The 14,919-nt window shown below is 36.5% G+C and overlaps 1 protein-coding gene across 3 annotated transcripts in view; it reads left to right on the top strand.

Annotated features, from left to right (window-relative positions):
* ZCCHC14 (zinc finger CCHC-type containing 14) overlaps window positions 1–14,919 on the top strand; it is a 119,267-nt gene that overhangs the window by 28,637 nt on the left and 75,711 nt on the right. For all 3 annotated transcript variants that reach the window (XM_072636272.1, XM_072636270.1, XM_072636273.1), the window contains exon 2: window positions 7,118–7,241. In XM_072636272.1, the coding sequence (XP_072492373.1) occupies window positions 7,118–7,241 (124 nt within the window). The remainder of the gene's footprint in view (window positions 1–7,117; window positions 7,242–14,919) is intronic.

The raw sequence follows: 14,919 nt of genomic DNA, 5'->3' as shown, positions 1-14,919 counted from the left end.
TACCTTAGAAGAACACATTAGGCCACATTCCTACTTATTATGTTTATTCTGTCATCCACATTGCTGATAGATCTTCACATAGAAGCGAAGTGATCATTTCCAAAGCAGCTCAGTTCAATTCTGGACAGTTCTAATGGTCATTACTTCTTTATCTAGCACTGAAATTTTCCTTCTTGAAATTCATTGGATGATCTATATTACTAATTGGATATAAATTGACAGCATGTATTCTGTGTCATGCTAATTTTTATTTATGTAGAATAGATTTATAAGTTGTAAAAAAAATATTGAATTTAGATTTCCATCCCAACTTTCTGAAGTAAAATTTCATTACATAGAAGCATATTGTTTGAGGCAGACTTCATTTCTGTTAGTTGAATGTCAAATTTAAAACTCTGGTAGTTTGCAGTAACTTAGAAATGAGAAGAGAAAAATAGTTGTGTTACAGTGGAAGATGTTTTGTAGGTCTTAAAAAAAAATCTTTAAAAATGTTAGGCCTTACAATGATGAAGACTCCAATAAAAAATATTTGCATATTAAAATTAGTGCAAATAATAGTAACCATAATATCATCTTCCTAGCTGAAGGGCACCATTTGGAAATTATCAGATCTCTGCTCTTGGGGACATTAAACTAAAATGACTTATGCTTCAGCATGAGCATGAGTCAGAATGCTTTTGAGTTTAACTGCGTAAGTCACATGGGAGTAATTAGCTTTAACCCAAAATAACAAAAAAGTTTCTGGAAAGTTCAAATGAAGATGGTTTTATGTATAAACAAAATATCAAAGTAAAGATGATAAAACTTGTTGGGGAAATTGAACATAATGAAGGATTAAGAGGCAGTAGTTTGAAATGATATATTGAAGAGAATTATTACTCTTAAAAAACGAAGTTGTCCCCTGGATTGTGCCTATATTTTGTAAAGGGTGGGATTTGAAATCAAAATACCTAGGTTCTGCTCCTGTCTTGTTACTTATACTACCTGTGTGACCTTGGACAAGTGACAACTTCTCAAGGCCTAGTTTATCAAATGATAGGAAATGCACTAGATATTCTCCAAGTTCATTCCTTTTCATACATGGCAGTAGGATTACCCTCACATGTTTTAATTTAAAATTTCAAGATCCATAGCTGTGGATGAAACATAAGGAATTGAGGGAAGGAGGACAGAACTAGGAGAAACTTGCTGAGACCTAAAATAATTGTTGAGGGAAATAACATAACCTATTGAAGCCTGACTGTGGCCTTAGGTATAGTGGTAAGATGCAGGTATCTACTTTTAGACTTGTTTTTCTCCAAGAAGTTTGGAAGGGGCTCCACTTATCAGTCTCAGGGTGGGGGAATCAGTGAGTGGTGCAGTGGTGACTTCACAGACTTTGCAGTTGTAAAGCTGGGGCTTCTTATTCCAAAATCTGTCTAATTAGGGTGTGGTTCTCTTCCTCTTGTTTTGTGGGATCTAACACATCTTCATTGCAGAAAAAAAAAATGGAAAGCGCTGACACTGTATTAGGCACACTATCCAACAAAAGTTCTACTAACTATCTTGTGTAGTCTTAGGTTATTTAACCTCTCTGGTCCTGTTTTCTTCTCTGTAGTAGGAAGACAGTGGACTTGATCTGTGAAGTTGCTTCCTGCTCTAAATCTGATCATGTGGTAAACTATCTTAAGGGAGTGGGGAGAGGGGGTGCAGAAGAAGGGGAGAGAAGACTTTAAGACTTTAAAATTTGAGTAGGAATGGGGGGTATGTTGGTGTAACCCGTTCTGGTTACATGTAATATCTATTTTATCATTTTAAGGCCTCATATATAAATGTGTTGAGAATCTAGTTGGAAAAACATGAACAAATAATTGGATTAAATGTCATGTGTGGTGCCGTATCTGAGGAATTTAGAGGAAAAAGAGATATTTCCAGCAGTTTTAATGAGGAAAGACTTGATGGGAGAGGTGGGGTTTGGACAAGGTTGTAAAAGCTGGTAGGTATAATTATGATAGGAGGCAAAGGGGACATTTACAGTGGGCAGTGTAAAGTGTAAGGCCATTTTAACTAGAATGAGGGTTTAGGTAGGTAAATAGTGGGAAGTAAGGCCAAGAAGTAGGCTGCAACCAGATTGTGAGAGGCTACTGAATGAAGCCTAATGAGGCTTCCTTCTACCGTTTCTACATATTATCTCTCCACCAAGCCAAATTGACCTTCTTTGGTACACACAATATCCCTGCTCCTGTTTCAGGCTTTTGCACTGACTGTCTCCTATTACTGAAATGCCCTTCTTCCTTACTTCTCACTAAATCCCTAGTTTCCTTCAAGGCTTATCTCAGCCACCCCAGTGGATACTGCACCTCCACCCCCAAATCATTTTGTATCTCTTTTTGTACATACTTAGATAATAAGTATTAGTTGTCTCCCCTGACCAGATTGCAAGCTCTTCTTGGGCAGAAATTGTTTACTTGAATCTTTGTATCCCCAGTGGTAATAGGTACTTCATAAATACTTGTTAACTTATCAGTTGTTAAGAGAGTTAAGACTTTTGTAATATGGGTAATAGGGAGCTACTGAAGATTTTTGATCCGGGAGTGGATACTTGAATATTTGTTGAATGAATGATAAAATCAGAATTTGGGGAAGAGGAATTCACTACTATTATGTGAGATATGGTGGGGGGAGGAGAGTGCCAAAGGAAGAAAGGCTAAAAACTCAGAAGACTGTCTTGGTGTGATATAATAAGGTCCAAGTCTAGAGTGGTGTTATTGAGTGTGGAGTAAAGGAGGAGGGAAGGCAAATAAAAGATACATTGTGAAAGAAGAATGGTAGGGCTGCCTGACAGGATTTAGGGGTCCATGGATAAGGAGGAGTCATAGGTACCAAAGTTTGAAGCCTACGTGACTGAGTACCATAAGAATACTAGGAAGAGAGAAGATAAGGCTGATTATTTTTTAGGTGATTGAACATTCAGGTGGAGATATAGGCAGCTGAAAACAATGGGAACTAGAGCTTTGGTAAAGCTAGAAACAGATGGTTTTTGGTTTTCCTGCATAGGAGTGGTAGTTCAGGGTGTGAACCTTGTAATGCATAAAAGTACAGGCTGATAGAAGATAGAATCTTGGGACGTTGCTTATGGGCTAAAGATCTCCTGTTATTCCCTTACAGCAGTCATGTCTGATGTGCACAGGCATCAGTCTGATACTTTGTTCTAGTACAAAGCAATTTGAGCAATTTTTAACAACTCATATTTGTATAATCACTTTAATGTTTGCAAAACACTTTCCTCAAAAGGTAGGCAATGTAAGTACCATCCTAAGTGAGTAAAAGTTGTAATGCTTTTAATTTTGTCAGGCAGCTGAATAAGAACTATATCTCTTTATTGTTTTATTATTTCATTTTATGGTTAACTGATTTAGTTAGAGCATGCTGCTAATAAGGCCAGAATCAAGGTTCTTTACCTAGAGAAATAGTCACAAGATTATACATCAGCAAACTATCAGGCATGCCTGTTGTTAGCAAACAGTGGAGATAGGATGGACAGTTCAGCACAATTCTGTTAGAACTGGTTGGCAGACAGCAAAGATCCTGTGAATAAGTTGTCAGAGTTTTCATGTGCAAAGAACAGCGTATGTACTACAGAAAGTAACATGGTAACACATTTTTACATTTAGGCACTTTTCAAAATAAATTTCACATGTTGATGGTGGATAGTGGACAGAGCACTGGATTTGGAGCCCAGAAATCTGGATTCTGAGCTTTGCTCTTCCTGGGAGACATTGAAGTAGCATGATACAGTGGAAGAAGTCAGGGGACCCTAATATGTCATAACTAGATATGATACTTATTATCTGTGGGATGTTGGGCAAGTCACTAACCTCTCTGGTCTCAGTTCTTCATCTGTAAAATGAGGGCATTGGAATAGGTGTCCTCTAAAGGTCACTGCCAGCTCTGTCTCTATGATCCCGTGATTCTGTCTTAGAAAGAGTTCATCATCTGTCACAGGAAGGGTTTAGAAACTAGATGTCTCTAAGATTCCTTCCATAATGCTATGATGTCTATGGATGCTAGGATTCTGTTTCCTAAAATGAGGGGTTGGGAGGAATTCCTGTGCTTACGGTGCTATTCTAAAAAAAGGTTAAAAATCATTTGAGGTAATTTGAATATGTGTGTATGTACGTTATATTAATATTGCTTCCTTGGATCTGTATTATCATTTTTTGCTTTCTTCCAAAACTCTTAACGAAATGTCCGGATATAATTTTGGATATTTAAAGTAAGAACAAGATTGGGAGAAAGGAATGATTTGGTAGGCATGTGTATTTCTGACTTTGCTCAAATTTAGTTGTATTTTTAGAGTTTGTAAATTGTTTTGGACACACTTTTCTTGTAGGAAGGATGTTGTAAGTGGTGAATAGGTTCTCAGGCTGATCTGTATTGTAGCTGAAACCAATGGGAAAATAATGGTAGGAAACTCCTGCAGTCCTAAGAATCAAACAACATAAAAATAAAATAGGTGAAACATTACTTTTTCCATCTAGAATGCTAGTACATAAAGAAAAGCACATTTAATTAGGAGCAACAAAAGGTAGTAGATGGAAAAACCCTTTTGTAGCAATTTGAAGGAGACCCGAACACCTTCTAGAGCTTAAAACATTTTCCCCCTAACTTCCTTTAAAATTCTGTGGCCTTTTCCTTGATGTAGCTTTATCAATAGCGTAATTTCTACTGTGGTAGAGAAATTGTCCCTAGAGTATTTTCAGTTTTTGTCTACAAAATAGAATTGATAATTTGCTGAATTTAATAGGATTAGAGGAGGAAAGAGAGAAAGTGGGTTAAAGACTTGAAAGACATTGCATTTTGAAATAAAGATTATCTGAGGTGGAATACATCAGTTTTGAAAGGCAGAGGATAAACTTTTTATTCCTTTTCCTGTCTTCACATATGATTATGATTAATTTTGTCTATGTTTAATGTAACTTGGATAGCATGAAATAATGGATATTTCCCATGAAAGTCACTCAGACCCTCACATGGATTAAAACAGTGGGGGGTTTTTTAGGGGAGGGGAAAGAAGGCAAATTTCCAACTTTCTTATTGCTTCTGACTTGCCTCATCCTGACTCAAGTTATTTACCTATTGTCGTGTCCATCCATTGTTTTCGAAGAGGACCATGACATCAGAGAAATGATGATATGATTTACAGTTGACTCTGTTTTGAGTTAGGGAGGGCTGTGCAAGGTCACCAGCCTCACTTTCTCCTCCTGAGCCATCTGGATCTAGTGACCTGATATTCATCAGGATGACTGGAGATGGCCCAGGATGCACTGGGAGACCTTCGCATTTTAGGCTAAGGCCTTTTTAGGTACTCACTTAAAGTGAGGTAGTGCCCATTCAGTGAATAGGCCTCTTTAAAAAGTTGTCAGGGGGATGGTCCCTTTAATAGAAAAGAAAAATACATAAATGGATAAATCACACTGGGAGGGACAGGAGCCTTAGGGTTGTTGTTTAAGAGAGAAACTGTTACTATTGACTCCTCATTATACTAGCCCTTAAAAAGGGTATGTTAGTATGGAATATAGTGGGTCAAAACTTTGTTGTTGTTTTTTTTTAGGCAAAGGTCTCATCAGAACTTCCAAATTCCAGATCAAATACAATGTAATCTTCACCATAAATCAAATCCAAAGCTAGTGCATGTTACAAAAAGGTTCCTAAAAAGAGCATGGAAACATTTATCATTTCAAAGCAGGTGCAACATATGCAAATACTAGGACAGTAGTCCTCTGTTGATATCGTGGGTACAACTAGAATATACTTCTGTGCTCTTTTTTGAAGCAGCTAGTACAAAATTGAGATATCAAATTACAAATGAATCTGAATTGGTAAAGTAGAATACTTTTTTTGTTTTGTTTTGTTATTATCCTTGAAATATTGCTAGCCAAAATTGTTCTAAGAAACACCGATTGTCAAGTGGAATTTTAAAGTGCTTCTTAACATCGCAGAGGTTATCTGTGTTTGCTAACGTAGAGGCTCTTATTTATCACTTTGGCTGTCTGGGGAAGCCTATGAACCCCTTTTCAGAGTAATGTTTTAGATGCATAAAGTAAAGCACATAGTATTAAAAAAGGAAACCAGTTATATTGAAATGCAGTTAGAAAAATGTTTTTAAAAGTTCACAGACTCCTGCTCTAGTAGAAACATGAGTAGTTTAATCCTACCTCTTTCACCAACAGTTTGTCTTTGCTATATAGCCCTGCTTCCAAAAACAAACACTTCTCTTCCAGGTGAGATCTGCTATGGTTCACAAAATCAGCTGTCTGTGGAGTGAGTCATAGGATTGTAGTGCCAAAAGAAGCACTATATCATCTAGTCCAGCTCTTTCATTGGATAGATGAGGAAACTGAGGCCAGAGATGTTGTGACTTGCCCAAGTTCTCACTGATAATAATAGCCAGGCAGAATCAGAATTTTAAACCCAGGTCCTGTGACTCCAAATCCATCACCCATTTCACTCCAAGGATAAGGAACCTGTAGCCTCAAGGCCACTTGTGGCCCTCTAGGTCCTCAAGTGTGGCCCTTTGACTGAATCCAAACTTTACAGAACAAATCCCCTTAATAAAAAGATTTGTTCTGTGAAGTTTGGATTCCATCAAAGGCTGCACATGAAGGCCTAGAGGCCACAAGTGGCCTCCACACCCCTGCCACCATGCTACTGCCTTTTAGTTTGCATATACTTTGTATTTGCTTGTATAAGAATGAATTGTTTCTTCTGAGAGCACGTAAACTCCTTGAGAAGAGGAACAGTTGGATTTTTATCTTTGTATCTCTACCACCTAATACAGTTGGTGGCATATAGTAAATGGTTAAGAAATGCTTGTTGATAAACGTAAAACTGAAGGAATCCTAAATCTGTAACATAAAGAAAGTTTTTAAAAATAATAATTCCTACCCGTTCGACTACCATTTCAAGTTAAGAAATCGTTTACCAAAAGCTACAAAACTATATGCTAACCCACAGATTTGCTACTGTCAGCTAGTTGTATTCTGTGGATACAGTCATGCAAGAAGAAAAATTAACTTTTTTAATGGAAAAAAATTGAAACTGCGGAGTTATTATATATTTGTTTTTGTTCCCTTAGGTCACCCCAAGAGCAGAGACCCCTATAAATAGTGTTGGTAACAGTTTGGAAAATGCACTACATACATCAGCACATTCCATTGAGGAGTCTTTACCCAAGAGGCCTTCAGGAAAACACTCTAAAGGTGAGTCCAAAATTGGATTTGTATAAATACTACAGACTTAGGTGAAAGTTTTTTGTTCTTCGTTTCAATCACATCCAACTCTTCATGGTGCCATTTGGGTTTTCTTGGCAAAGATACTGGCAGTGGTTTGCCATTTTTTTCTCCAGCTTGTTTTACAGATAAAGAAACTGAGGCAAAAGGGTTAAGTGACTTGCCCAGGGTCACACAGCTAGGAAGTGTCTGAGGTCATATTTGAACTCACTAAGATAAGTCTTCCTGACTCTAGGCCCTGCACTCTTATTCACTGCACCACCTGGCTGCCTATAGGTGAAAGTTTACTTGATTTCAGAAAAGGTATAATAATTTTTCATCAAATAATTTCATGTTTCCAGAGCTAATATTTTGGTACCTCTTTTAACTCTATATTATGTATAGTGGGCTGATTGGTGATCAGGATGTAATTGACTTTTTAAAAATAATGGAAATCAGTAGCAAAATTAAAAGCAGAACTTATTTAGTGAATGACTTTGTGAAGAATATAATTACCAGAGTGAGGGACCTTTGTTGTAGGTTTTAAGTTCCAGATATAGAGAATAACACATTGTCTGACATTGTTAAGGGATGCTCTCTTGGGGATTTCCAAATTCATCAATATCTCTTAAAGGGAATAAATTTGGTGGAGTCCTACCCTCTCAGATGGCCATAGAGAAGCAAGGCCTACCACCTCTACAGGGATTTGGATAGCCAGAAATAACCGTAACTCTAGAAGCGAGGCATCTAGGTGACTCAATAGATGCACTGCTAGACCTGTAGTCACGAAGACCTGAATTCAGGCTCTGCCTCAAACATTTCCGAACTGTGTGACTCAAGCTAAATCATTTGTTTTTGGCTGCCTAATTTTCTTTGTCTGTTAAATGAGGATAATAATAGGACCTCCATCATGGAGTGGGTAATATTTGTAAAGTGCTTTTTTTAAGTCTTAAAGCATTATGTGATTGCTAGCTGATATTATTATTATCATTGTTGTTATTAGAAACACCCCTTTTCCTACTCAGTACAGCTTTAAAGGACAGTGACCCACCCTCAGAAATCTGTTCACTTGCTGATCTCCACCATGATGCTACTCAGTCGTGTCTTACTCTTCATGACCCCATGGACTACACTATCTACAGGGTTTTCTTAGTAATGATACTGGAAGGGTTTGCCATTTCCTTCTCCAGTGGACTAAGGCAAACATTAAATTATTTCCCTAGGGTCACACAACTAGTAAGTGTCAGAGCCCAGCGCTCTATCAGTTGAGCCATCTAGATTTCTACCATACCTCTTCCTAAATATGTAACCCCATGTTATCATCTGATTCATAGTCCTTATTCACATCCTAGTTTGACTGACTCATCTCACTTCAGAAATAGTTCCCATTCTTTTCACTTTTCAATATTGTCTTGGGGTAGTTGTCTTATTCTGGGTATCTCTACTAGGAGTTACAGGAAAAGACCTAACTCAAGCCAGTACTCTGGTAGTTAGGGTTAAAATTAGAACAATATGATATTTATGGAACATTTACTATTTAAAAGAAAATTTACTTAATAGTAGCAGAATAAGGATATTAAATACAGATATTCAGTAACGAGATGTCACTAATTCAGCTGAGGTAGCCCCTGTCTCTCTGCTGCTCCTGGCAGTCTGATGATCAAACATCGTGTCTCTGCTGGGAATATGGGCAGTGTTTGTACTCATACACATTAACAGCCTGAACCTTAGTCCCCTGACCCAATCAAATCTTAAAGACAGCTTTAATAACCTCCAAGGAAAAACTAATCCAACCCAAGAGGATTTAGGATTTTCCTTTTTTGTTTTGTTTTCCTTTCCCTATTGTATTCTGCGACTAGAACTATGTCTTAACTACAGACATCCTTTTAAATGATCAGAACACACCCTTTCTTAGAACACCACATCTTGACTTGTATTTATCCCTAGTTTTAATACAGTTTAGTCCATTATTGCACTCAAAAGAATCTGTAGTTATATAAATGATGAGAGCCAAATGGAGAGCTTAATCGAATTATGGCTGCTTTAACTTACATATGATATTTGTTTTTCAGTTTTTAATCAGTCAACAAATATTTTTAAGCATCTACTACATACTTGGAACTATGATAAGCACTAGAGATGCAAAGAAAAACAAAACACTTTCCTCGTCTTCAAGGAACACACAATGGAGGAAGAAAACACATTTAAAAAGCTGAAGCGGGTGGGAAGGAGTCAGGGAGAAGGGCTGTCAGTTCAGAGACATGATGAAATCCCAAGGAGTACAGAGTGGTAGGAAATGAAGAGATGGCCACCCTGGGAACTCCCTTTAAAGGATTTGGGAAGAGCTCTGGACTGTCCATCCTCTACTCTCTCCAAGGAGAGAGAGGAAGAGAGGGTGGGGTTCCAGAGACAGAGAGTACTTACACGACAAAGTTAATTTCAAGGTTAATATGGTTATGCAGGATGAAAAAGCCCTAGAAAGCATGATGAAATCCAGAGGACTCCAACCTGGTGGGAAATGAGCAGTGAACTGCTCTTCAAGTTTGGTCTCTCTCTAGATTAGCTATTTTCTCCTCCAAAATGGTTGGTTATGATGAACTCTATTAAAATAGATCACATAGTATCAAAGTGACATACGATTATCTCATGATTAAACACACTAATGCAGAGGATCAGAGATGTACCAGAATTTATTTTTTATTTTGTAATGTGTTTTTTTCTTATGTTTGAATGTGGGTATGTTTTGATTAGGAAATTTGCTTTCAGTAAAAGTAAAGTGTTCAAGATGTGGGAAGAGCACCGGATTTGTAATAGGAAAACCTGATTTTGTATCTTTTCTCCAACACTTATGTCACTTTGATGTCAGTAAAATTCACTTTCCTTTTGGGAAACAAATGGAAAACTTGAATGAGGCTTTAAGCTTCATGATCTCAAGAGTTACCAATATTATCCTCTGCACAAGTAAACTGGCACTTAGTATATGAGTTTAATATGAAAAATTGTACCTTTTCCATCTTGGTATAAGTTGGTTTTTTATTTTTCTTCTACCTTAAACCATTTCTTTGACTAATAAACAAAGTTTAGGTTCTCTGAAGTTCCTCACAGGTTTTATGTTAGAGCCTGCTCACACCCATCATGTACCTGTCTGTTGCCCTTTGTGTGATACTTCTCTGTAGTTCTGCAAAGGCTGGCATTGGTGTTACATGTTTCACTATCATATAGCAGTATTGGTAGAATGTTAGTATCAAAAAGATGGACATGTGTTTTCATTGGAAACTTGCAGTCAGTAAAACAGCTTTATAGTTTCCTGAAAGCAATAAAGGTCCTTCTCACCCCTTTTGTTTCCCATTGTCTCTTCTGTATACTGTTTGTCCCAGATATACATACTGTTGGACATTCTTATAGGATACATCTATACAAAATATATTTTGAAATTTAACCAGTAGGTGTTCTTCATCCATTTTGATCTTTCCTTTGGGGATGAAAAGATAAAACTCCTTTGAGTGGTTGCTGACTCTTGTAGGAATCTCTGCTATGTTTTAGGGCTTGATACAGTCAGAACAGTGTCAAACAGGAGCCTCTGAACAACCTCATCATCCCCACGATAACATTCTATAATTTGGATTTTGCATTGGATCCTCCTCCCTTATAATAGCAGATGCTTTGTTTTATACTTCAACCAATGTTTATTACCAAGATGTCATTGCAAAAGATTGTTTTGTTACTAGACCTTCCAAAAAATTCCAGATGAACTTAATGTATGGGATGGGAGATAAGCTACTGCAAAAGACAGCTTTCATTTCCCTCATCAAGTATTTTTCCTTAATCAACAGACACTAAACATGATTGGATCTTATGTTTTCTATATCTTTCAGTTGTGAGAGGATAAAAGTCATAGTTTATTGTGGAATACCACTTGAAACCACTTGCTTGTTTCTTGTTAATGCCCTCAATTTATGTATAGATGACTTTGATAAAGATTTTGTATAGATAGGAGAGTAGGCATAGAGGTTGGTAGTTATTGATATTCTTTCACTTCTTTTCAGTATTAATAAGATCTGAGTTTTTCCCTCCACCTTTGGGATCTTCCCTTCATTCAGTTATCTTGTAAATTATCAATACCCTTATAATTATATAATTTCCAGCAAGGATTGATATACACATTTGGTCTAGGCTAGCTGCTTCTCTTATATTTATTCTGTTTGATGTTATTTCTTTTTTGTCTATAACAAAGGTTCTTAAGCTGGAGTCCATTAACTTATGAGAAAGAATTACATATATATTTTTACTAACATTTAAAAACTGAAATTTAGTCTTTTTACTTTAATTATTTAAAAGCATTATTCTGAGAACTGACTTATCAGTTTCATCAGTCTTTTGAAGGTGTCCATGATATAAAAAAGACGAAGAACTCCTGCTGTATCGGTATCTCAGGGATTGTGATGTTACATTCCACTATTCTGTTGGAGAAAATGGTTCTGATTCCATTTCCACAGAACTACTTTCTCCAACAGGATAGTGGAACATCAGACATCACAATTTCTGAGATACTTGGTTTCTGGGGATGACTTGCTTAGTTGGGTATTTTTGCCAAGCTTTCTTTAAACTGATTTTACCTTCTATCCTGCCTGATTAATGTTATTGCTGTAACCATCCATCATCCTTCTTTTATAGAGAAATTTATATTCTAACCCAATGATACTTTTGGCAGCCATCTCTCTCCATTTGAAAAGTAAGCCAGATATTTGCTGACTAAAGTGTTGTCTGGGTTCTTTAGACTTCCAGTGAAACAGCTCCTGTGGAGAAAGGGCTAGCCATCCCTACCACCTTGTTAGCCACTGCCACACAGAGGCAGCACACAAGCCAGCCTTTCTGAAACAATAAGCAAGACCCCCTAAGGGAGGGAGAGACAGGAGGCAGCCTGGTCCAGGCAAGTCAGACCACCACTACTGCCTTTACCACCATCTTCCTTCAGGCTCTGATGGAGCCAGCTCAGGACCCTGAGCCCAAGAGTCTTGGGAATAGTTAGGCTTCCAGCTGAGAGCCCTCAACCCTCATCTTGGGAAGGATCCAGGATCCCTTCTGAGGAGGCAGCCTGGCAACCACTTCTGCGGGTGCTGCAGACACAGGTTCTGAAGACACAGAAAAGACAGTTGTGCCATCAGAGTTCAACATCAAACTGACTTGATTTTGTCAGTGAAGAATGTTATTAAAGAAGAGGCATCAGCATCTGTAAGCATTGCTACTGTACCCTAAGGACCAGGGGGCCTTTTCATTTGACTTGTAGCTGAAACCTTCCATGTGTGTTATCTTCCTCAGCAGAATTTGAGCTCCTTGAGGGCAGGGACTGTCTTACTTTCTATTTGTATCCCCAGGAGTTAGCACAGTGCTTTGGACATAATAAGCGCTTGATAAATGCTTTATTTATGCATTCCTTGTTGTGGCAATTGATATACATTCTTTTAACTTCTGGGTGAAATGACGGCAGTGTCAATATTCTTTGTGTTGTCATTAGAAAGTCCACATAAAGCAAAACATCATAGTATACTTCATGTACATTTGAAGATTTCATCCACAGTGTTGATTAATTTCACATTTATAAATAAAATTTTAAAAATATTTTATATTAAACTTAACTGTTAACAGATAATGAAGATTACCAAAGGCTTTTCGTTTAACAAAATAGAACCGAACAGATAATAGACAATATATACACATCTCCTCTTGTGACTTTTCAGGTTATTTGAAGTTTTATATAGTTTCACTTTGTTCTCTCTCTCTCTCTCTCTCTCTCTCTCTCTCTCTCTCTCTCTCTCTCTCTATATATATATATATATATATATATATATATATATATATATATATATATATATATAGACACACACATGCACTCACAATTTTATGTAAACTTTGAGAAATTATTTTAGGAAGGGGAAAAAATTTTTATATCACCATATAGCACACACTAGAGAGTTTCTTAGCTCTTCCCTTCTAGTCTTGATAGTTTTCTGTATGTTACTTTGTATTAAACCACCTTATTATAATATGAATTGTAAAAATAAAGTCATGAAATTTTTAGAGCTAAATGGAATCTTGGAGAGATCATGTTATTTTTCATATGGAGAAGCTGATCTTCAGTAAGGAAGTTACTTGTTCATGATTATAACAAGTTAAAGACAGACCCAGGAATCTAACTTCAATCCCAAGTTTGTTATTCTTTTTACCTCACCTTGATGCCTCAATTTAACCACGTAAACAAACCTGTTTCTAACTTTTGAAATGGATTGTTTGATTTGCTTTTGGGGAGTGAGGAGAAAGGATTAGAATTGTTTTTACTCATATTCGGTATTTTTTATTTTGTCAGACTTTGTAATGTTCTTAAATTTTTAGTTTCACAAATTGCAACCAATTTTGTGTAGTTTTGGACTGAATAAGGCAAAGTTATTGTTTCTCGTAGGATTCCCTGATCATTATTCTACTGGTGGTCTTTCTAGATTTTTGCTAGCGTATTCATGGGATAGCAGAGCAGCTCTGTAAGTTTGCATGTCAGCAAGTTCAAGTCTTGCCTCATATCCTGACGCTGTCTGATCCTGAGCAAATCATTTAACTTCTCTGTGCCTCAGTTTCCTCATAAAATGAGAGGTTTGGACTCAGTGACTTCCACTTTTAAATCTATGTTCCTATGACCCTATAACCATCTTAACCAAAGTGGTGCGATTCTTTCAAAAGAAAAAAACATTTCTATATTTTCACTTACTTTAAGAACTTTCCTCCATATTGTACCAGGAATTGGTGGTGCTTAGATTGGTGGGAAAATAGCTTAGAAGCATTCCACAACTTTAGAGTGTGAAGAGCTCTAGTGTATACTAATAACTATATTGAGAACCCTGAGTATCATAACCCAAATAAAGTTGCTGGAGTTTGCTTTGATCTGCTGGACAGCTCATTAGGAGCCCTAGGTTGAAAGCAGCTGCATTTAAACAGCTGAAAAACAACTAAAAAAATAGAGAAATATTTCATGAGTACTATTTTGCTACCCCATTTTCTGCAGTGGTGATGGTGATGGTTCTTTAAAAAAAAAAATCCATGCTTTTTGCATGCTGTGAAAGTAAAGTAAACTCCTTGAAGGAAGTCATTTTGAATTATTGAAATCTAAATCCTCTTTTTTTTTTTTTAAAGAAGCCTTAGTGTTTGAGGATACAAATTTGTATATTCAAACTGGGTTCATAAATTGGCCTAGTAAAGGATCTTATGAGACTTCTTATAACAGAAATGGTTTGTGATTAGCATACTTTGTAATAGTTTAAAAGATTATAAATTGGAAATTAGTTTTACCTTCTGTTTAGCCTTGTTAGTATTTCTTTTTTAAAAGTTATCATAGGTTACTAATTCAGCTGGGGAAATGGTTGGTTTTTTTTGTTTTTAATAAACATTGGTATTGGTATTATAGGCATATATATATATATATATATATATATATATATATATATATATATATATATATATATATATATATATATATATATATATATACCTGACTAATAACTAAGATGATTCTCTGCAAATTAATGTAGTTTGATTAAGAGGGCATAAAACCACTGACAGCAAAATCTAGACTTACCTAGTTTCCAGAATCTGTCTCTTTATTTTAATATTTTTTCTATTTACA

This window comes from Notamacropus eugenii, chromosome 1, assembly GCF_028372415.1.
Source record: "Notamacropus eugenii isolate mMacEug1 chromosome 1, mMacEug1.pri_v2, whole genome shotgun sequence".
NCBI classification, from domain to species: Eukaryota; Metazoa; Chordata; class Mammalia; order Diprotodontia; family Macropodidae; genus Notamacropus; species Notamacropus eugenii.
Note: the sequence above shows the minus strand (reverse complement) of the source record. Positions and strands in the feature narration are given on the sequence as shown.